This window comes from Lepus europaeus, chromosome 2 (assembly GCF_033115175.1).
Source record: "Lepus europaeus isolate LE1 chromosome 2, mLepTim1.pri, whole genome shotgun sequence".
Classification (NCBI taxonomy): Eukaryota; Metazoa; Chordata; class Mammalia; order Lagomorpha; family Leporidae; genus Lepus; species Lepus europaeus.
In genome coordinates, this window is record NC_084828.1 from 34,996,575 (window position 1) to 35,022,007 (window position 25,433).

Here is a 25,433-nt window from a genome sequence, read left to right on the forward strand (position 1 = left end):
TTCTCGGGTTAGATGAAGGTTTTGTTTGGTTTTACATTGAAAAAAATATATATAAGTAAACCACTTCATATAGTGGAAAAATGCTGTGCCACTGCAAAAAACTTGAAATCTATGCATATATTTTCCAAAAAACATATTTTCCATGAAATTGTTGAATGCCCTCATTTAAGCATCTCATGAAAACAGTTCAATGAAACTGCCGATTTGAAGGCCACATATGGTCCCTTATTTTTAGCATGTACTTTCCTTAAGTTTTATCATTTCGTATCAAACACTTGCAGAGTTCTTACATTTATATCAGTCATTTGATTATTTCTGTGCTCCTCCGGATGGGTATTTTTTGAGCCTTTTATGTCAGCTGAGGCTCAAGGAGTTTGAGAGGCTGAGATGCAATTTAAATGGAGGCCTTATGACTGGAAATTGGAAGTTCTTCCTTGACAATTATTTTTTATTTATATGTCAAAAAAAAAAAAACCACTAGTGTTTTAAATTATGTAAACCTGTGGATTTGTGGCCAGACTCTGATTGTAATCAGTGCTAGAAGAAAATCTGCCTTCTTCTAATTAGAAAGGTAACAAAACTAGTAACAAACATATGCTTTAACTTGAAAATGACCACCTGTCAAAATGAGCTTTAAAAGTTAGACCTATAAAACATACAGCCAATAAAAATCCAGCTATTTATTTTTAAGGTAGTATTCAGCATGTTCATTCTGGCTTCCACCTGTAACAACACATTTCAACAGCACAAAGTCAAGTTGAACTATTTAGTTATTAAGTGGTCCATTACTATATATGGGGTGAAGGCCGTGTACATTGATACAAGCAAGGCAATGTTGTGTAGTAAACATTAGCTTCATAAAGTCCCTAAAACACTTAATTAATGAAAACCAAACATGGATAAAACCAATTTACCCTGATTTACAGACTCCCTTCATCTGGAAACATCTGCTTAATGTTCTTCTTAAAAACACAGCTTGCTTCTTTCAGTATTAACAAGCTATTATTGTGAATTATGTCTTTCTTTCAGTATATAAATTCACTTAAAGCAAATGCAGCAAAGTTTATAAAATGTGAGCTTGATGTTGTTTTAACATATGCTGCAAGGATTTTTTTGAACATTGACGGTTTTGATGCAAAACATCTCTCCTGGGCTCTCATGAATTTAACTTTTTGATTCTTGCAGGCCTTGTTGTATGATGTCACAACAACTGCTGCAAAAAACATGTCAGTTAGGTCCCAAAGTGGGAGCTTGGAGAAGGACTCTAAGACCATGAGCTTCCACATCAGATGTGGGCTCACTTTTTCCTGATCTAACTTCATTCAAGTGTACTGCTCATTTCAGAGAGTCTGGGAGGGTGAGAGAGCTGTCATGCATGTGAGAGACTTCATATTTATTGAGGCTCATCTAGAAACTGGAATTAAATATATACAGAAACACAATTGTACCCACCAACTACATGGGACATTTTCAACAGAGAAAAAATATATTCTTTCATTCTATATATTTTGATGGAGATTCTGCATAATAATATTCTTGAGTCAATATTTTAATCTAATATTCATAGCTTGACCACCTTCAATTAAAAAAAATGCTACAACTAAGGAAGAATGGTAGAAGCTAATGCATGAAAGAATACCTTTTGTTTTTCCCATGCTAACAGTTGGTATAAAAGAAGCTTTTAAACAGGTGAAATCAATAACTATTTCCTTCATCACTTTCTCTATTTGCCCCTCTCTCCTGCATTCCTGAAATGAAGGTATTCCATTTCTTTTCAGTGAATCTTTACACATTATTTGGCAGGGAAATGTGTCAAATTTAAGGCCTCTTAGGATATGACTGTTAAACTATGATATGGGTTATTAACTGGGGAAGATGCTGTAATAATTTATGTTTACAACAACCATTTCTAGAGATACAGCAAGACATCTGAAAGTATTTATTTTTGAATTGTTTAAAAAGAAAACTGGAAGTTGTTTTTTTCCTTGAAAATGAAACAGCTGTAATCCTCCATAAAGATGTTTTAATAAATGTATAAAGACAAAAACATGTTTCACTTTTTATCTTGCACTTTATTTGATTTTTGTACAGTTATAAGAGTGAACAAAAACTCTTTTTTGATGGCTCTGATATGAAAGACACATACTCACTGTATCTTAAATAAATAAGAGATCCAGAACGTTGCAAAACTTTGTCAAGAGTAAGACTGTTGAAGGAGTCAGAAGTTCGTAAATTAATAGAAGTTTTCTACATGGTAATGGGTGTAAGCTTTCACATGCATTTAAAACAGATACTGTAACTCCCCAAATTTAGTCTCTTTCCTATGCTTCTTCTGCCACAGGGATGTGATAACTTCTGTCCCCACACTTTATCCCTTGTGTAAGTCCCATTCTTCTTGCAGATCTTAGCATTTGTGACTCCATCAGGGGAACCGAGTCGCCCCTCTGACTCAGCCAGCTCCCTCCACACTCTAGGAGCTTCTTAACTGCCAATATATTGCATTCCTACCATTTGCTTACGATTTGTTATGTGGCATCACTTAGGGTAGTGGTGAGGACTGAAGCAGGAGGAATAGTCAAGCAAGTAGAGCCACTGGGATATCCGAACACTTCCCTTGAGATTCACTTGCCCTTGGCTGTGTTTTTCAGGTTGATCGCCAGCCCCAGTTTATTCAAGGCTACCGAGTGATGTACCGTCAGACCTCAGGCCTGCAGGCTGCATCTTCATGGCAGCATCTAGATGCCAAGGTCCCGACTGAGAGGAGCGCCGTCTTGGTCAACCTGAAAAAGGGAGTGACTTACGAAATTAAAGTGAGGCCATATTTTAACGAGTTCCAAGGAATGGATAGTGAGTCTAAATCAGCCCGCACAACCGAAGAAGGTCAGTATTCAGATTTCTCTCTATTTTTTTTTTTAAATTTTGATTGATTTATTTACTTATTCAAAAGGCAGAGAGAGAGAGAGAGAGAGAGAGAGCTCTCCCATCTGCTGGCGCACTCCTCAAATGACTGCAACAGCCAGGGTTGAGTGAGGTCAAAGCCAGGAGATAGGAACTTCATCCTGGATGGCAGGACCTCAAGGACTTGGACTAGCATCCACTTCTTGGTGCATTAGCAAGAAGCTAGGTGGGAAGCAGATGTGCTAGGACTCAAACCAGCACTCCCACTTGGGAGGCAAGCGTCACAGGTGGCAGTTTAACCTACTGCTCCACAGTGTTTGAACCTGAACTGAACTACTACCGTAATGAAACACATTGCTGTTACAGTTGCAGTTTGTCACTATGCTTAGTTGAAGAGAAAGAGATCATCTAAAAGTGAATTCAGGCAATATCCTTCTATGCTGAAAATTCCATAGAGTCTGACAGTTAAAAAGATACAGGTACTTTGAATATTTCTAAGTAAACTAAGCCCCAAATCTTATATTTTTCAGTGCGTTTGAATTTGGTGATCCTGTAATCCCATTTTTTTTTTTTAAACATAGATTTAGCTCACTTGGCTTCTTGAAAGAACAGTCTACTGGAAACTTGAAGAACATAGGCTGTTCATGGTGGCTGCTTTTTTATTTTGGATATAAGGAAGTGTGACATTTTCTTTATAAATGCTTTTCCTCTCTGGGTGCTACCAGTCTTACTGTTATTTCTGATTTGGAAGACCATTTGCAAGTTTGCAATAGCTTTCTTCTTAGTCATTTTGCCTCCATTTTGCCCTTTGGAACTTTTCTTACCTACAGATACATTCAAGTCAGTCTGTGATGGACACGAGATTAACATCTGTCTTGGCTATTCCATGTACTAGTGTCTCCTTCACTAAATAAGAGATGTATTATAAATGTTGCTATCAAAGTAAAAAAAAAAAATGAGATGCCAAATAAAATAAATCCCCACCCAGTCTTCTTTTGCACTAAATTTGAATGCAACACTGCTGTAAAAATAATTTCCTTTAAACATATTTCCTACAAAATTATATAATAACAGCCTTAAAAAACTATAAAGAGGTTGTGCATGCTACCAGGGAAATGTCCGTATTTAAACAATGAGCTTTTGAGTTATCTGTTCCTGCAATTACCCTCAGCTTGGTTTACAGTGGAAAACATTGGCATGGGCAGAAATGTGCATTTTTAAATGCATCATCAGTCTACTTTTGACTATGTAAATAAAAGAAAAATTACTAAAATGTAGTTATAGTGTCTTAGCCATCAATCAGTTATGCTTCACGTTGTGAAATGGGAGTCTAATGAGTCGGGTTAGTACCGTTAATATAGAAGTCTCCGTTGGAAGCTTACTTCCAGAAATCTATTTCTCTTCCACTAGATTCTTCCTCTGGATTAGACATTTGTCACCGTGCAGCATACATTCATCTCCGACTTCTGTGGCCTTGTGAAGACAACAAATAGAACTCAGCTGGGCTATGTGTAGGAACAATGAGTGGCGATTTGGGTTCTTCCACATCTGTAGAAAGAAGCTGAGCACTGAAATAATTGACCTGTCAGGGAGCGGGCCTGGTGTTCTCACCATGCCAGCCGTAAAGTGGATGAGAAACCAGTTTCAAAAGTGTTCTTTCTCAGTGCAGCCTACTTAATAAGGCTCATAGACAAGTCATTAGTTTTTTGTCATTGTGCCATATTTTGGAGCAATATTGTCACATGGAGAGATACTAAAAAGCAGCATTGTGGTAATATGTGACTGCTCTGGTTCTGTATCCCAATGCAGATATGGCCATACCTCAGTGAAATACATTATGACAAATTTACCAAACAAGGGAGACCTCCCTCATTGGCAAGCTTTTAAAATGACTCTTAGGGTATTTAGAAAACTTTCCAAGGACTTAACAGTGTAGAATTATGAAAGCATTGATTTTATTGGGAAAAAAATCCTTTAATAGCATAATATTCTTAGATTTTTTTTTTCAGTGTCAAGGAGGATTTTTTGTAGTACCTTGATTTGACTCCTCCTACTTTGAACCCAAATTCAGAGACTGACTGAGGATGGCTGAGTTTTTCTGCAGAATGAGTATTCTGAGCTTTCGGATGCACGGCGTGGGAGACGTTGCAACCTACACTCCGGAATTGCCATCCATCTCTTCTCAGCGTGGTTATAATTATTTATAGGAAAAACTGTAAAGGAAAAGAATTATTGTAGGAGATCAAAATCTGCCCATTTCACATTTGACCCTACATGAACTCTTTTCATTTTTATCATCAGGGTTCCTTGGCCATCCACATAAAATAAGTTTTAAATCTTAAATTGGGGATCAACTTATAACAGATTACTTTTCCTAGCATGCCAAGAAAATTATCTTTTTCCATGTTGGGACAATAAATAACTATGTTTCTATTTTTATTTTGTGAACACAAACTAAAACAATAACATTATTTGCAGAAATAATGCTTGACAAAATTTTGGAATATATCCTTTCAGAATATTTTTGGTTGGGAGAACTGGTTATTTTTTCTTTCAGAAAGATGACCTGCTAGAGTCAGAATAATCAATGTTCTAGACTTGGACATGCCCAAGTTTGTGTTTGACTTCAATAACTTTCTTACAGTAGCTGTGTGTGTTCAGATCTGTAATACTAAGATAAGAGTTGTGTTTACCTCCCAGATTATTGTGAGTATCAAACCTGACACTTAGTGCTGGGCATATAGCAAACACCCCTAAGAATGTTAGCTGTTGGGGTGGGTGTTTGACCTAGGGGTGAAGGCATGTGCCTCCTAAACTGGAGTGCTTGGGTTTGATACCAGAGTCTAGCTCCTGACTCCAGCTTCCTGCTGATGCAGATCCTGGGAGGCAGCAGTGTTGGCTCAAGTGCTTGGATTCCTGCCTTCTACAAGGGAGTCCCGGGTTGGTTCCCTGTTCCTGGCATCAGCTCCCTGGCTGTTGAGGGCATTTGGGCATGGGGGAGCTCGTGCTCAATATCTCTCTCTCTCTTTCTCTCTCTCTCCTCCTCCTCCTCCTCTCCATCTCCCTCCTTGTGTATGTGTATATGTGTCTATCTTTCTGCTTCTCAAATAATTTTTTTTAAAGAGAACATTAGCTTTTGAAGTTATTATATGGCTCATCTTACCCTAGTGGTTACATTGGCTTTAAATCTATCCATTGAATTTAAAGGTTATATTTCAAAGAATTGCTACGGCAGATCACCATACACAGATTCAGATCCTTTGTCTTCGTGTTCACATTCTGTAAGCAACATCAGCGCACACCAAGACATACAGTTTGCATTTATTCTGATTACTTCCTCTGCAGCCCCAAGTGCCCCTCCTCAGTCTGTGACTGTACTGACCGTCGGAAGCCAGAACAGCACAAGCATTAGTGTTTCCTGGGATCCTCCTCCTCCAGATCACCAGAATGGAATCATCCAAGAATATAAGGTAAAGCCTGGGTGAAGAAGGAAGACTCTAAAAAAACAAACAAACAAAAAAAAAAAAAAACAAGAAAAAGGAAGAGTCACAGTTTAATGGTACCTGCAAAAATCTCAGTGTCCCATGAATAGGACCTATTGTTAAATGTTCTCTTAGAAAGTCTAAGTGGAAAATGATTGTTTATATCTTTCTGTGTCAGATTCAGAAACAAATACAAAGGGGCTGAGAACCTGCCCTGAAGGTCACAGATGACACAATCTTAGTTGGACAAATTGAACCAGAGCAGCTGAGTGGTTTTATGAAAAGTGTATTTTGAGAACCTTAAGAATTTAGAGAGATTGGGTAGAGGGTAGGTAATGGAGTTACCAGAAATCGCCTTTATCATTGGTACTAGAATTCTGTGTAAGAGGCTTCAGGGCAGTTGTCTGAAGTGATATCCCCAGGAACGAAGAATCTTCAAGGGTGTAGAGGGAGGGGTTGGGTGGGACGGGATAGGAGATGGACTGTACCAACTGCTCCCCTAAATTCTTCTTTTTATCTACTTATTGAGGTTTTATACAATGTCGAACTTGAACAAAAGGCAGACATTGACACAGCAAACTGAAAAACTGACCTGTAAAAAACAGTTGTCTCTCTTTTCAACTGGTGAGCGTGTTACAGTTTAGAAGCAGCATCTATGTATTGTCTCATCCCCATGATTGCTGTTTGAGAAACAATGTATGTCTAATTTTCTGAAGGTTGTGGTCAATTGTTCTGTGACTAGAACACAGACAAGTCTCAAACTCATTAAGCCTTGGAAGATTTCCTATGAGTTTTCTGTTAATACATATTCTTAGAGTTCCCCAAAATAACATACTAGGTAAATCTGATATGATAAATAACTAGACATTTCTATCTCACTGCCCAATTACGTAGTTGGTATGTGAAATTAAGCTGAATAATTCCACCAAAACTTAACAAATTGAATTTATTTGTAAGAAAGAATTGCTAAATAGAATTTATTAAAGGTCAATATGCTGAAGCAAATTGGCAGACTAAATGCATAAGCACTTATTTAAAATGATTCCCATTACATTATAAAAAACCATCTGTAAGGAATAAAAAATAAATGTTTTTACAATAGCATAATTCAATAATTCCTAAAATTTTACAAGTGTTGGAACATTGTTTTAACAGCCAAGAATCCACTGTGATGTGTGCATCTAAGTTTGATTATGTGCATGTGTGTGTGTGTTTTAATGAGGTTAGGAATTTACTTTAAACCATCTGGGACTGGTTATCTTAAATTTCCATTTTGTTAAATTTTGATATATTTTTACAAGATGAATTTTTTTTGTATGTTGCAAAGTTTCTTACTCATATGACCTGTTGTATTTTGGTAACAAAGTGTAAGTTTAGGGGAGAGATAATATTATTATGTTAAGAATACATGTCAAATGGAAACAAAAGAAGCATATAATTCACAAGAATTATTTTACTGAAAAAGTTTCAGCAGCGTACCTGCTTCAGAAACAAACCACATATATTCCTATGTATCTCTATGTAGATTATGAAATATTATATAAGATGAATACAAATATAAATACACAGCGGAGGTCTTGGAACACTTTTTACAATAACACATTTCCATATCCCAGAAGATGATATGCCCTAAAATTTGTTTCCTATTTGAAGTGAAAGCCTAGAATCCCTTACATCAGTGATGAAAGACTTTCCCCCACTTTGCTTTCTTGCACATGTATAAGATTTATTAACGTCAAGGTAAATATTGGCTTTAATTTCATTGTAGTCAATACCTATAACTTACATGAATTAATCTTGTTAGATACTGTATAAGTTAATATTTTCTTAAATATAAAATTCTTAGATTTTACTGTATACCTTTGATATAATAAATGCTAATATTTTAATAAATTTGATGCATGATGCATGTTGATAAATTAAACAGAGGAAGTTAGGTGTTTTAATCTATACTAAAATTCCATTTGCAACCAAAGGATGCTTTCAAGAGGTGTTAAAGGGATCATTTTGCCTTCTAAGTTACTCAGTATGAGCAGTCAGTGCTGATAATAAGATATAAATGAACATAGCAAGTTTTATCTTCTGTAATTGTTCTTTTAATACATTCACACTCACACATACATGCATATGTATGTAAACTAACAACAGAGGTTGAGGTTTAGAAAACATCACAAACACTTGTATAAACCTAGAAAATAAACTGGACAGTATTGAAATAGTTGATCAATTATAATAGTCTATGTAAAATGAAAATTTTATATCAGTTTGTTATTAACTCTCCATTTCTGTAGATTTGGTGTCTGGGAAATGAAACACGATTCCATATCAACAAAACTGTGGACGCAGCCATTCGTTCTGTAATAATTGGTGGATTATTCCCAGGTATTCAATACAGAGTAGAGGTTGCAGCCAGTACCAGTGCAGGAGTTGGCGTAAAAAGCGAGCCACAGCCAATCATAATTGGTGAGTATTTACCTATTGTTTTTGCTTTAGAATAATCAACTAACAACAAAGTCCATTATGTTTCTGAATCTATAGTCTAACAGTGTATATACACTTATGGGTATGGGTGATAGGGTTTACACATATCATAAGCAAATGGATTATCTGACTAGAATTTCTTATAAAAATGCTTGGTACAATAGCTTATGATCTTAAGAGTCCCACAATCTTCTGCATATAGCCAAGAGTTCAAATTCTGAAAGGATATTTTTAATTAGTAGATGCATTAGCCTTTTTGGTGTCATTGAAATGTAGAAAATGAAACAGTTACTAAAGAGAATATGTTGTGTTTTGAATCTATATGGTTGCTCTTAGCCAGAACATGTAAAAAGTTAACCAGAAACAGGCCTAAAGAGACCTTGTAATCCAAGTGTAGTATCCCAAAGAAGAGATTCATATTAACTCTGTCATCATCATAAAATTGCTTTCCATCACAGTGGATTATATTGGCTTGTTCTCGAAATGTATATCAATGAAATCATATAGAATATGATATTTTGTAGTTTCTTTTACTACATATAAAATTTTGATATTTGTGCATCACTCATGTTTGTTTTATGGGTGGGCAGTAGTCACTTGTGTAATTACTCCATAGTTTCTCTGCTTTTGTCTTGGGAAAATGGTCATTCCTGTGTGTCTTTTTGAGGCTACCTGTTTTATTTCTTTTGGAGAAATACCTACTATTGGAATTTCTAAGCAATAACATCGAATGGTTTGACTTTATAAGAAATTGCTGAACAATTTTCAAACTGTTGTATCACTTTCTATTCCCACTGGCGATGAAAAGGATCTCTGAGGTCACCATGTTGTCACCAGCATTTCATGTTGCCAGTCTTTACAGTTTTAGCCTTTCTAGTGGATGCGAGGCAATATCTCATTGTGATTTACACTAGGACTTTCTTTCATGACAAATGGCGTTAAGCAACTCCACAAGTGCTTATCGGACATTCACATATTTTCTTCTGTGAATTAACCATGTCTCTGTTTTAAAAATTAGGCTGTCTCTTGTTACTGTGTAGTAGGAGGTATGTATACACTCTGAATAGAAGTTCTTTGTCAAATATGTGTTACAAATATTTTTTTGCCTAATCTTTTTCTTCCCTAATCATTTTATATTTAATAGGTCCATCTGAGCCGGCGCCGTGGCTCAACAGGCTAATTCTCCGCCTTGCGGCGCCGGCACACCGGGTTCTAGTCCCGGTCGGGGCACCAATCCTGTCCCGGTTGCCCCTCTTCCAGGCCAGCTCTCTGCTGTGGCCAGGGAGTGCAGTGGAGGATGGCCCAAGTGTTTGGGCTCTGCACCCCATGGGAGACCAGGAGAAGCACCTGGCTCCTGCCATCGGAACAGCGCGGTGCGCCAGCCGCAGCGGCCATTGGAGGGTGAACCAATGGCAAAAGAAGACCTTTCTCTCTGTCTCTCTCTCTCTCACTGTCCACTCTGCCTGTCAAAAATAAAAAAAAATAAAAATAAATAAAAAAAAATAGGTCCATCTGATGAATAAAGCTTTTTAAATTTTAATGAAATACAATGTATCACTTTTTTTTTTCATGTTTTGTTCTTTTTAGGAAATTTTGGCCTGCTTCTAGGAAGATAGTTTCTTATATGTTCTTCTGGAAGCTCTGAAATTTTGGCTTTTATGGTCATGTCTATGATTTATATTAAGGCAATTACATATAGTCCAAGGATAAGACTTCTTTATTTCTGTATGTACATCATAGTGTGTAGGCACTATTTGTTAAAAAGGGCTAGTTAACATTATATATGTGAATCCATCCCTGATTTCCCATGTTGCTCCATTTGTTTATGTAGTCCACTCATATGCCAAATCACCGTGTATTGATAGCTCATATGAGTGTTGCATCTTGAAATCATTCAATGTGAATACTCAATCATTTTCTTCTGAAAATTGTTTGGGTTGTTACAAGCCTGCTGCTTTTCTATATACTTTCCAAATCAGCTTGTCAGTTTCTACAAAAGACTGTTGGAATTGTGATTGACAATGCAATGAATCTCTGCATCAAGTTGGGTAGCGTAAACACTTCCGTAGTGACTCTGTCTTTCCAGGAACATGATATACCTCTGCATCACGTCAATCTTCTTTACTTTGATGCAACAAGAGCTTCCAGCTTTTACTGTATGATCTTATATGCTTTGATAAAATATTTCCTGAGCAGTTGGTGTTTTTTACATTAATATAAATCAATTTTAAAAAATACTTTGTACAATTTTTATATTCTGTACAAATTTTATATTGCCTTGCAGTTTGTGACTTTACTAACTCTACTTATTCATTTTAATAGTTGTGAAATCGCTTTTCAACTTATGGCTAAGATCAAGAGTAGTATCTATTCTTATCAGTTTGCTAGTTATGAAATGCTTTTTCTGGATTGTTTCAGATAATCATGTTTTTCTCTCTCCTCCTGTAAACATGGTGAATTCTACTGAATAGATTTCAGACCTAAATCAACTTTGCATTCCTGGAATCAGTTACACCAGATCATGATATATATTATCTTCACAGATGTTGCTGGACCTGAATTACTGACACTTGGTGAAGAATTTTACATCTCTGTTCATGAGGGTTATTGATCCATAGTTTTTTTTTTTTTTCATTCCTTGTTAGGTTCTGAAATCAATGTGTACAGCTTCATAAAGGAGGTTGGGAAGTATTCTTCCCACCTATATAATTTGAGTTTTTGTAGGACTGGCATTATCTTTTCCTTAAAGATTTTCCAGAACTCAGTGACGATATCTCTGCCTAGAGTTTTCTGTTTTACTTGTATGAATTTAGACCTATTCAGAACTTTTATTTCTTCTTGATTATTTAACAAATGGATTATTACTTTTGGCCACCATTGGATTTGTCTGATCCTTCTAAGTTTTTGAGTGTTTGTGGTTGTTTCTAATGATCCCTTTAATTGCTGTAATGTCTGAGGATACAGTGGGTAATGGAATATCCCCTCTTTTATTCCTACATGCTCAGAATTTATGTGTTCCCCCAACTCATTTCCATGTTCCCATTCTTTATTGTTGTTTTGCTTCTCTGTAAGAGAGATTTTAAAAGTTCATTGAAAATGCACACTATTTCCTAATTCCATTTTTCAGTGGACTTTTTGAAGCCCTTTTATGTAGTAAACACCAATCAGAAATTATAGTATCATTATTGTTATTTCTCTAAAGAATTATCTGTCCAGCAAATTAGAAATAGGAACAAATATTTTGTGTTTCTGATTCTCCATAAATTCAGTTCTTGCAGCCTTCTGAGTGCTTAGATGTCTTCAAACAGGCTGCTTGGCAGTGTTTGTGTTTCCATTTAATGCATCCCATTTTCCAAATTGTCTCCTGTGAAAATAGGAACATTCCCCTTGTTTGTTTCCCCCTCTCTGTATAGCAATATTCACTTTTCCCTTTTCTCTCACATGTTTTGCCCAGTGCTCTACTTGTTTGCAGTGGGAGCACCTGTCTCATTCCTGTCATTCCATTATGGCAACAGGTGGAAAATCCAGAGAACTATTCATTTCATATGTTACACCATTAATTCTACAGTTTTCATTTTGTTTCCTTTATATTTTCATTTCTTTCTAGTATTTTTCTCTATGTTCATTCATTATAGCAATATTACCTTTATGCCCATAAACATACTGTACTTACTGCTTTAAACTCCTTTTCTACTAATGTCAATGTCTGTGTTTCCTCCTGGTCTATTTCTGTTGACTATTTTTCCTGTTGATCGTGGGGCATATTTTTATGGCTTATCTGTTGTTCATTTATGTTTACATGCCCAGTAAGGTATTTATCTATTTACCTACTTAGTGTATAATGGGCATTGCAGATGAGAGACTGTATTTCTGATATTGTGAAGAGTGTCGTTTGTTTGTTCTAACAGGCAGTGGCATTACCAGCTGATCACTTTGAACTTATGTCATCTTGGTTTTTCTATTTTGTTTGTATGCAACTGCTTATGGTTTACCCTTATTCTGAGGGAAAAATCATGACTCTCCTAAGTTTGTGGATTGAGAACTCTAATGGGAAAGAAAATAGTCTCAGAAATGAAGATTTTGTTTGGTAGATCTCCATTCACTCCAGAGGCAGGACCCTTTCAGTTCATTAAGCTTTTATTTGCTTGGAAATGCATTTTAAGTTTGAAAAAATATTTTTAAATATTCTTCTCAGAGTTTTCACATTTTTAAAACATTTGTCTAGAGTTTTATACAAGCTATTCTCATTATTTTCTAAAATGGTGCATACAGAGTATAGTTTCTGGATAATAATTTCTGTTACAAACTATTTATTATGTATGGGCAGATCTAGCATTTAGTCATGATGGGAATGATTTTTAGATAGTCTAGGTTTTCTTGGTTTTATATGTTAAAAGCATTGAGGAGAAAAAGTTACAGTATTACCTTTTCTTTAAATTGCCTTCCATTTCTTAATTAGCCATTCAGACTGAATTAATTCCTTAACCTGAGGGAAACCTACAATCTTGCCCTTCTGAGATTTTCTAAAATAAATTGGAATAAGAAAGAAATACAGGTATACCCAAAAGGATTTAACTAATATCTATATGTATGTATGAAATATATATGTATATTTGACACATGCATTTCTTATATACTATTTAGAAATAAGTAATTCATTTTTCACTTTCAAACTATATATGAAAAGTGTTTGAAAAGTATTTTTTGCTATATGCGAGTCCTAGATAAGTAAACGAAAGTTTCCCTTTTTTCTGTCTCTCTGGTATATATGTATGAAATGGATTGATTGATGTAATTATTCTATTTCACAGTAAGATTGCCAAATAACTGTATTTTCCATTCCCATTTTAGTTTTCTATTATCTTTAGTAAAATATATATTTCTCAATGCCAGAGAATCTTTTTCCCCTTTTCCTAGTAACTATTTGTTTCACAATGTTTTGGAGATTGTACTTGGAGTCCAGTAAGACATTACAAGCACTATATAACCAAACTCATGTCCTAACTGTCACAACTAAATACAAAACAACTGTATGGTAATTTAAAATAATGAAGTTAATTTAGATTGTTTTAAATCAAAGAGAAAATTTTACTTAACTCTTTTTTTTTTAATAAACGATATATATATTTATTTGATAGGCAGAGTTACAGTGAGGCAGAGAGAGAAGTTTTCTCCCCCAAATGGCCGCAATGGCCAGAGCTGCGCCCATCTGCAGCCAGGAGCCAGGAACTTCTTCTGGGTCACCCACGTGGATGCAGGGACCCAAGAACTTGGACCAGTTTCTACTGCTTTCCCAGGCCACAGCAGTGGAGCAGCCAGGACTCAAACCAGCACCCATATTGGATGCCGGCACTTCAGGTGGTGACCTTACCCACTGTGCCACAGTGCTGGCCCCTCTTCTTTCATTTGAAAGACTGAGTCTTCAAATGGATGATCAGTAGGTCTTAATTTATTGTTTAATGTGCCATAGACATGCTTTTCAATTTTTTTCTCTGAAATAAAGCACAGTTTAGTAAATGACATTCAATATCTCCTATTAAAGTCATTAGCATGTGCTGTGTTCAAGATGTAATCTTAGAAAAGAAACTGTAGCACTTAAAATGAGCACATAGGCACAAGGGCACCGAAGCACAATTCAACCCAGAAAACCTTATTTGCCCTCTAGAGATTTATTTCTTCTTAATGTCCACTGTTGTAGTGAGAAGGCTTCTAATTGTTTCTTTAATTACCCCTGCATATCTACCTTCAAATCTTGTCTGATAACCTTATCTACACAAATGTTATTCTTCAGTTGAAAGGTGATTTAGTGATAACTAATCTTTTCTGTTTCACTTATGCTTTCTCTATTGTCTTTTCCATACTGGCCACAGCTCTTGAAGTGACTCAAGCTCTACCTCATTCTCCTTTGCTTTAATTACATCATGCATTGACATCTGATGTAATTTATGGTTGATAATTTTAGATGTGTCCTATACCAAACCATGTACTGTATCATCTATCCCTGTCAGTTTAGTATTCATTCTATAAAGTTCCATGAAAGGGCTATTCATTGAAATATTGTAAAAATATAATATATAGGCTTAATAGGCTTCAAATGAGTGTTCTTTTCTTTGCAGTTTCCTATGATAAGGTTACATTTACACCAAAATTTCAATAATCGTAGACACAAAAATACAACCAAATACATTCACATATACAAGCTTCAAACAATCGTCTAGTATAATAAATATACATTGACTTAAAATTTTCGGTATATATTTGATAATATAGTAGTGTTTCTCTAATCATTTGGTCTTTTCACGCTTACATTACATAGTTGGTAATAATATGTGGAACAGCTGCAAACTTTCACAGTAATAGGTACAATCGAATCTGATGTGTCTAATTAATTTTTAGTCCAACAAATTAGTTTTGTTCTTCATTACTCTCCAATGGGAGGGACACATTATATTTCATTATATTTTTTGTCTGCAAGAACAATGGAGCGTTACAGGTCACACACATCCATGTCTATGCTCTAATTAGTCCAGTTGACAACATTGTTTCAAAAATACTAACAGCATAAAAAATAGTAATGTACCTTGAATAACATTAATACTGTACCATACTAAAATGTGATCTTTTATTTTATAAACCCTTTAAAAATGAGAAAAAGAAATTTCTATTTGTTCTGTAAGCTGTTTGTTTTCTCTTTTCAGTAACTGTTCATACTTGAGAAGTTCATCAGCTAGGTCTGTTAGCATTATAAAGTTACTTTAAATATGGTTTTATTCTTATGCATGTATAATTATAAATGGTACACGTATTGAGACAATGAGTGAGGTTACTGCACAGAGAAGCTGATTTTTAAATCTGGAATTTAACACAGGAGTGGAAAATGAATACGGTTGAGGAAACACTAGCTTTCTTAACAAACAAGCCTGCATTTTGATTGGCTTGACAAAACAAGTTTCTTTCTCATTCAGCGATTAGTCTTACATGTGTCAGCAGAATGGGGAATGGAGTTTCACCCCATGCAGTCATTCAGGGAATTAGTTCTTTCCAGACAACATCTCTACCACATCTTAGCCTCTCAGTATCCTCCTACATGTCCCAGGTTTCTGCTAAATGCATGAAGAAAGATTGTCCTGTACTGTCAACTCAGTGTTATGGGTCAGTCCTTGAGAGAGTGTGCATGACATGTGCCCATGTCCCATTGGCTAATACTTAGGCACTTTGTTGTATTCAGCTGCAAGGAATAATGAGAAAGTAGGCTCATTTTCTGTCCTCAAAAAAAGGAGAAGCAGGGTTTTAAACAAGTCACATGTGGATTAGAAAAACTTAAAAATATGTTTGTTCCTGAAGTTGAACAAAGAGCTCTTCAGGTAGCCATTAGCCTTACATGGATCATAATTTTCATCCAAAAAGTGTTGTATTCCCAACCTCTTTCTCATCATCACTTCAATTACCTTCCCAAAATATGTAGACAGTACTGTTGCCAAATGATTGAAGCAGGGTCTCAAAGATTAAGTGCCTTGTATTTGCTTACTGCTTATTTGATTAGTAAGTGACAGAAATAGTACTCAAATCCAGGATGTCAGACTATACTCATTCTAATATATTACTGCACCATGATTCTAAAACAATGAGAATCTTATGTCTTTCTTGATATGAAATACTGAATGTATCATTGATATTTTCCATGCCTTTTTAATGTCTTTGATTAATCACTTACTGATATTGACATTGGAAATCACTAATTCCCAGTATCTGCATTTCTTAATGTGTGAAATAAGCACCTAAATCAGTGTTCTTTAATGATTTTTATGATTCCATGACTTTAAAACCTTATATAAAATATGGACTAAGATTTTCATCATTGCCTCTGAGAGGTCCAAGTTTTCAAAAACGTGACCACTTCAAGAATAATCCTAGTTTAAATATAATTTTTTTTTAGTTATGGAGAACATAAAATTAATTTTACAGTTATCTGTTATATTCAGATTTCAAATGAATTTCAAATGAATTTCTTTTTTTAAGGTTTTTATTTAATGACTACAAATTATATATGTAAAGCTTTTAGGGATATAGTGTTTCTTCCCCCCATTCTTGCCCTCCCACCCCCACTCCTATCCCACCTCCTATTCCCTCTCCCATTCATTTTCTATTAAGATTCCTTTTTTTATATACAGCATACCAACTCTAAGTAGAGATTTCAACTATTTGCACCCACACAGACACACAATGTTGATGATTTAATAGCTGACACTCTTATTTACACTGTCTGTGATCACCCAAGGCTCTTGACATGAGCTGCCAAGGCTATGGAGGCTTTTTGGGTCCACAAACTCCATCTGTTTTTAGATAGGGCCATATGCAAAGTGGAAATTCCTTCCTTCAGAAGAAACTACAGAGAAACTACATCTTTTGACGGCCCCTTTCCACTGGGGCCTCACTCACATAGATCTTTCATGCAGAACCATTTTTGCCACTATGTCTTGGCCTTCCATGCCTGAAATGCTCTTATAGTATTTTCAGTCAGATCCAAATGCCTTAGGGGCTGATTCTGAGGTCAGAGTGCTGTTTAAGGTATTTGTCATTCTATGAGTCTGCTGTGTGGACTGCTTCCCATGTCACAACTTTGTCTCTCCTTTGTAATTCTATCTATTGTTATTACCAGGCACTTGATTTTTTTTTTTTTTGACAGGCAGAGTTAGACAGTGAGAGAGAGAGAGAGACAGAGAGAAAGGTCTTCCTTTCTCCATTGGTTCACTCCCCCAAACGGCCACTATGGCTGGTGCATTACGGCTGGTGTGTTGCAGCCAGTGCGCTATGCCAATCCAAAGCCAGGAGCCAGGTGCTTCCTCCTGTTCTCCCATGCAGGTGCAGGGCCCAAAGACCTGGGCCATCCTCCACTGCACTCCTGGGCCACAGCATAGAGCTGGACTGGGAGAGGAGCAACCGGGACAAAATCCAGAGCCCCAAGTGGGACTAGAACCTGCGGTGCCGGCACCGCAGGCGGAGGATTAGCCTAGTGAGCCATGGCACTGACTGGCACTTCGTCTTATTTATGTGATCCCTTTGACTTATGGTCCTTTCTATGTGATCAATTCCATACTTAATATGATCACTTTATCACATAAGATGAGATTAATATCACCCAGCTAAATGGGATTTGTAGTCCGATGGCAAGTTTTTAGCTTCATCCTCAGGGGTATGTCTGTGGGAATGTGTGCTGATCTGTACAGCTCCTCCCTCTCTCATTCTCATTCTTATTTTTAACTGGCACATATTTTCATTTAATCTAATACATATATGATTAATTATTTGTTAAGTAAAGAGTTCAACCAATGGTATTAAGTGGAGGAAAAAAAAGAATAAAAAATAAATAAAATAATAAACTGTTTCTAGGCAGTCAAGACAAGGGCTGTTCATTAATTGCTTCTCATAGTGTCAGTTTCACTTTACAGGTTTCCTTTAGGTGCTCTGTTAGTTGTCACAGATCAGGGAGAACATATGGTATTTATCCCTTTGGGACTGGCTTATTTCACTAAGTATGATATTTTCCAGATTCATCCATTTAGCTGTAAGAGACCGGATTTCATTTTTTTTTAACCACTGTGTAGTATTACTTAGAGTACATATCCCATAGTTTCTTTATCCAGTTTTTCGTTGATGGGCCTTTAGGTTGATTCTTGGCTATTGTGAATTGAGCTGAAATAAACATGGAGGTGCAGATAACTCTTTTATTTGCTGATTTAATTTCCTTTGGGTAAATTCCGAGGAGTGGAATGGCTGGGTTGTATGGTAGGACTATATTCAGATTTCTGAGGTATCTCCAAACTGTCTTCCATAGTGGCTTTACCAGTTTGCATTCCCACCAACAGTGGATTAGGGTACCTTTTTCTCGACATCTTCCCCAGCATTTGTTGTTTGTTGATTTCTTTATGAAATCCATTCTAACTGGTGTGAGATAACACTTCATTGTGGTTTTGATTTGCATGTCCCTGATGGCTGGTGATCCTAAGCATTTTTTTCATGTGTCTGTAGGACATTTGGATTTCCTTTTTTGAGAAATGTCTATTTAAGATCTTTGCCCACTTCTTGACTGGGTTGTTTGCTTTGCTATTATTGAGTTTTTTGATTGCTTTATATATTCTAGTTATTAATCCTTTATCAGTTGTATGGTTTGCAAATAACTTCTCCCATTCTGTTGGTTGCCTCTTTACTTCCCTGAATGTTTCTTTTGCTGTACAGAAGCTTCTCAATTTGATGTAATCCCACTTGTTAATCTTGGTTTTAATTGCCTGTGCCTCTGGAGTCTTTTCCAGGAATTCTGTGCCTAGGCCTGGGTCTTGCAGGATTTCCCTAATGCTCTCTAGTAATTTGATGGTATTGGGTCATAGATTTAGGTCTTTAATCCATTTTGAATGGATTTTTTGTGTAAAGTATAAGGTAGGAGTGTTGCTTCATATTTCTACTCAAATTAGTTTCAAATACTTTAAGGGAGTACAGTTTTCCTTTTTCATGAAATTTTATTATGCAGGCTGATCTCTGTGAAAGAATGCTTACATAAGTGTCATTGTTTTATGTAGTATGTATTTTCCAGAAAATTAAAGTATGCTTGACAAAAAATAACTCATTTGGTAGAATATTAATAGTATCAAGTTATATTCTTATGATTCATGAACATTTGAATAATGGCAGTGCCATACCAGAGAGGCGATCTGTAAATACCTTGTACTAAATGTAATTTTTAGGGAGAACTGTATTAAAATCAAGCAAAGTTGCTGATACTTCAGTTCCTAGCACAGGTGGTAAATCAGGAAGTAGTTATGGATCTCAGTTGAAAACCAAAACATAAGGTAACCACATTCTTCTAAATTTATGTTTTGATGTTTCCTTTGAAATATCTAACATTCTTATCAATAATTGTGACAGGTTTGGAACAAAGCAAATACCTGCCTTTGAAGAAATTGTGCCTTTGGTGCGTCATGTATGTGTTCTTGCATTTATTTTACTATTATTTTTTTTCCATAGGGGGACGTAATGAAGTTGTTATTACTGAAAATAACAACAGCATAACTGAGCAAATCACTGATGTTGTGAAGCAACCAGCCTTTATAGCTGGGATTGGTGGTGCCTGCTGGGTAATTTTGATGGGTTTTAGCATCTGGTTGTATTGGCGAAGAAAGAAGAGAAAGGGACTCAGTAATTATGCTGGTAAGAGACAATTTCTGGCTAAAAAAGAAAAACCTCTTTCAGAATGTAATGAAATGAATGGAAGGAATGGAATGGAATAAGAAACGAGGGAACTGGGCTTGTTTTGAAATCCTGCCCTGTAAAATGCAATTATGAACAACATGCTTTAGTTCACTGCTCTTGACCATAGTGCTTTATGACCAGAAGGCTATCTTTTTGCTCATATCTCCAGTGAAGCATTACAGGAGTACATACTGATAAGATGCCTCACTGTTTTTCTCAACTAGTTCTTCAAAACCATACAAGACTTTACAGGTTAGGGAGCCATTGTGTGAGAACTGGATATAGGCAAGGACATTGCTAAAATGCTTAGGAAAAAGAAAAGATTTGAAACATACTTTCCCGTGGGTCAGGATGCATATTGCAACAGGCAGTGTCCCAGATGGAAAATATAAACCCGCAAAATCTCACCAGAATTAATAAGACTGATGAGGCATGAAATAAGTGATTTACTATTCACTTAAATAGGGTGTCTTTGTCAATGCAAACAAGCAGCCGTTTATAAGGAAGCAAAAGGAAAAGAAGGAAAAACAACATAATAAAAAGATGATCCTGGGTGGTTTAATGTTTGCAAAAATGTTTTCTTCTTAAATTCCAAGGCAAAACTTAAATGACTTCAGAATGTATGGCCTTCAAGATATCTCCCAGGCAGAGAGAGAGAAGATATAAATGTATAAAGTCAGTCTTTGAGAAAATGAACTTAATGCTGAAGTGTCATTTAGTTATATCTGCAATTCATTTTAAATATCTTCTCCAACAATGGCGATAAAACAAAACTGCCTCACAATATTCTATACTTTTAGAATTCATAAAGAAGGAATCATAATTTTACATTATCCAGCAAATGCTTTTGGAGATTGTTGAAGCTATATTTAATCTTGTAATGTTTTGTAAGATGCATAGATATCAGCATAACTGATTTTGACAGGGGCCTCTTTACTTATTAAGCTTCTAACCTGCTGTATCTTGTAGGAATCTATGCTACTGAGAATGTCTACATAGTACAAAATGCAAAGGATAGCACTAACTTGGTCATCTTCCTAGTTATTTGACAGCATTTAAATATCATTTGATGATACCATTTTGTCTCATGTTTATATTTTACAAAGATAGAATTTCTTAATTATTGGTTAGAATACACTGGGAGAGTGAGAGGAAAGTGGGATAGCATATCCTTTGGCATGGAGTGTCTATGTGTGGTCATGCACTGATATTGCCATTCTCGTTTCTCACTGGTTGCTGGCTGCCTGCTTCCTTTAGATCTGTACCTAAGTGCCCAGTCGTTTCACGTCAGAAAGGGGTGCTTGGAAATCACTGCTGAGTTTCAGAGGTCCAAACCTTAACAATACTTCAGTACACCTTCTCATTTTGAAGTCCCTCTCTCTACCTTCTCCCCTCTGCCTTCTTCTGACACCCATCTGTTTTGTGAGTCACCATGTTACGTTTCATCTCTGTGACACACTCGTATAAATCATGTAAAACATCAGGAAGAACTAATTTAATTCAAGGACTATTTTGTGTTTTATCCCTTCACTTGACTTTCTGGACAATAATAAAAGATGACTGTGCAGTCACTTCAGTGCAGAGTTCCAATACATCCACATTTGGGAGGGTGCCTTTGATCCTCCATGCTTATTCATTCACTTGCTCTTTATAAATAAAATAGCTCTCACAGCTAGTAGGCTTGCACTGTTAGAAATTATAGCAGACAGACTTTTCTTTTTCAACAGCAGTTCTTTGAAAACTCTATGCACTTAATTGGAAAATATCTGTTGGTCTTTGAGCTTGACAAGAATAGTACATTTCCTATCTTCATTTCTCATTGTGATTGATAGCAGTCTGCTTGCTGAAGAACTGCTAACTCAGAAGGTGATACGCCCTTCAAATATTTTGGAAGAAGGCCAAGCCAGGGAAAGGGCTTTCAAAACTTTTATACTTAATTGATAGATGGCCGACTCTCAGAATGGATTTCCTTTTGACAGATAATTTGCCTTCTAGCAACTGATGTTCTCTTCCAGATGAAAAGCAAATGAAAACCCAAGCTGCGGGTACCTAGCACTGCATCTCACATGTGGTGAGACTTTCTACACATTCCCTTCCAAAAATGGTCTCTCCTCCAAGTTTTAGAATTTTCATGTTATTATCCTTATATATTTGAAAAGAACAGAATTATTAGTAGGAATGGTTATCAAGATTTATGATATGTTTCTATTTCTGCTATTTTAGGCATGAACAAATAATGCATTTTAAGAACACAAAGATTCTGTATCTAACCATTTTCCTTGGAAGAGGGAAAATACTCATATTGGTCCTCTCCATATGTTGGTTTTTGTAAATATTTATCAAGAAACCTTATAATTTTACAAGTATGAAAACTAAATCCAGTATAATTAAAGTAATGTGATTTGACTTACCAGATGAAAAGTCTAACATTCCCACATTGTCACCACATGGTCATATCTAGACAGTCTCAAATCATTGATTCAGGAAAGCAGAAATAAATATTTTTTCTAATTAACAGTCAATTTTGGCACTAGTAGATAAATCTTTATCACAGGATAATTCACTTATTTAAGGCTTCAATTGAAATTATAGACACACAACTTCATATAGTAGAAGATATGATGCAATTCACATATATTTAATAAAGTTAGACTGACCGAAGTAGTATTGTAAAGCCAGTCACCTTTGTTTTCAGCACTCCCTTTTTCTTATTTCTTCATTCTGAATGTCTTCTTAAGCACTACAGTAGGAAGGGGAAGATATTAACTACTTGGAAGACATAAGAATACCTTGCAGGGTGGAGTTTCTAACTTGGGCAGGATGTCTTCCATGCACCGTACATAGGCAAAAATGTATCCACTCTTTTTGAAAAAAGGTGTTTGTTTTGTTTAATCTGGAGATGAGAGGGGAGAAAGATGGGAGAGGAAGGAAGAGAGAGAGGGAAGACTCCTAACTTGAGGCCTCCCACATGTTACAGAGGCCCACCCAAGCCATCAGTGCTGCCTCCCAGAGTCTACATTCACAGAAAGAGATAGTGAGGAAACAGAGCCGGGTATCCAATCCAGATGCTCTGATGTGGTATGCAGGCATCCTAACGAGAGTCTCAACTTCGATAACAAATGTCCACACAGAATTACTTTTATAATGGCTGCTCTTTTATTTGCTTTCATTTCCAAAAATGATATTTGAACACTTAGAACTAAATATATATATATTTATATATATTTAATATGTGTATATAATATGTATGTATATTTAATATGTATATATATATATACATATTAAAAAACCTGCTACACATTGTTGATTTCATTCTTTGTGTGTCAGAGGAATCACCATATTTATCAGAACATGAATAAATGAGATTATATATGCAATATGACTGTCAAGAGTCAATTCAACCTTTACATGTAGATGTTCTGGGAGCCTGGGGGCCAGCATTTGGTGCAGCGATATGTGGGACACCTGCATCCCATAGCCTGGCTCCTCCACTTCTGATCCAGCTTCCTGCTAATGTATACCTTGGAAGAAAGCAGGTGATGGCTCAAGTCCTTAGATCCTTGCCACCCATGTCGGAGACTGAGATTTGAGTTCTGGCTACCGGGCTTCAACCTGGCTCAGTCATCTCTATCTTTGTTCCTCTTTTTCAATCTCTCCCATTCAAATAAAAGGAAAATAAATGAATTCAAATGAAATTACTTGGGAGTGATAATTCCCAGGTAATGTGAATGTGTTCTGCTTCTTTCCATGGCAGAAAGTAGAGAATTCCCCCGGAACAGTCTGACACACTTCTGTGTTTTTCATATTTATTCTTTCTTTAACTGCCATGGCCCAAACATGGACAACTTGAACACAAAAAGTATCCCTGTATCTCATGTTCTATATGAAATCATACTCTTTTCTAGAACAACACACAATGTTATTTACCCTAAGTCTCATTGACTGCTATCAATCCACTGCCTGTGGGGTTCCTCACTGCTAGACATTGACTACTACAGTTGTTAGAAAGGGAAGAGTAATTGTAAAGAGATTTGGGCAGAAAATAATAATTGAGTAAATATTTGATTATATCTATAATAGTGTTTGTAAATAGAAAATGAACTTTGTAAGCTTGAGGAAAAGCCATGTAGCTTTCAGATGGATTACATATAGCTATATTCTATGTTATCTATAACTGTATCATGACCTTTATGAAGGCTGCATGATTTCTTTTCAAAGCAGTTCTATTGATAGTTCCATTTACAATTTCTGAACTCATCAACTTTTTAATGAAAGTAAATTTACTTTTAAAAGGGTAAGTTACGTTTTATGAATATTGTCCCTGTGAATAACAAATTTTATGACACTCAGTACACATGTATAACTTAATATGAGTGAGTAAATTATAGAATGTTGAGCTCTTCACATACAGAGTTTTAAGGCCACTGATGAAACATAATTTTTTTGACTAAACTCTCCAAAGGCAGCTTAAAGATTTGATGGAATTTTTATTCTCTGATTATCTGGGCTGAGTTAATACTTATTAAAGAGGATTAATCTACATTCATTTTGATACATAGCTTATCAGGGAAGGGAATGGAGCTTGGGCACTACATTAAAGTTTCCATTTGGAGTGGGAAAATGTGACCCACTAGAGATAGGCACTTTGAAGTCTTCCTTTCCTCAAAATGTCAACTTGCCATGTAGCTATGTTCCCATCCCTTGTCCCCCAATTTTAGCTGGCATAGATAATAATTAATCCTGCTAAGTCATATTAGAGGTACTTTGCCTATGATATAACCTTAAAAAATCTTTTTACTTTGTATCTTTTATAAAATTGCAAGAAATGCAAAATATTTCATGCAATTCTAAAACATTTTGCATTGTCATGTCTGTGGAAACCTTAAAAACTATTCATATAGTTGTAGGTAACATCTCTAAATGGTATTCCATGCTATTTCTTATTTTAGATACTAGCAGAGACCCCTAAGATTCACAGTTATTACAAATTACCTCTGATCAATTGTCATCAAAATTGTGACAAAAATAAGATTATCCAACCACCTTCCCACCCTACTTTCCTTTTACTTCAAGGCAAATGTTTCTTTGAAATTATAATCACCTCAAAATAGTTTTCAGTTTGCTGTGGCATTTGTTTTTGCTGATCAAAGTTCCAGATTTAAGTTCCATTTTAGGAATTCTAATTGTTTATTCTTATTTGTAGTCTGCTTTTAATCTCAAGATCTAATAGAACTCAGTTACTTTTGCTCCATTTTTCAAAATCTGAAAGTTTTGGAGCACAGGGTAAAAAGGAAACTTGAAAAAGTGTCCCCTTTTTACCCTGGACTT

General features: G+C 35.8%; 1 protein-coding gene across 1 annotated transcript in view; it reads left to right on the forward strand.

Annotated features, from left to right (window-relative positions):
- The window catches only part of ROBO2 (roundabout guidance receptor 2), a 622,866-nt gene that overhangs the window by 545,492 nt on the left and 51,941 nt on the right, over positions 1–25,433 (forward strand). The window contains exons 15-18 of the mRNA XM_062175939.1: positions 2,649–2,880; positions 6,244–6,368; positions 8,672–8,843; positions 19,881–20,063. Coding sequence (XP_062031923.1) covers positions 2,649–2,880; positions 6,244–6,368; positions 8,672–8,843; positions 19,881–20,063 — 712 coding nt within the window. The remainder of the gene's footprint in view (positions 1–2,648; positions 2,881–6,243; positions 6,369–8,671; positions 8,844–19,880; positions 20,064–25,433) is intronic.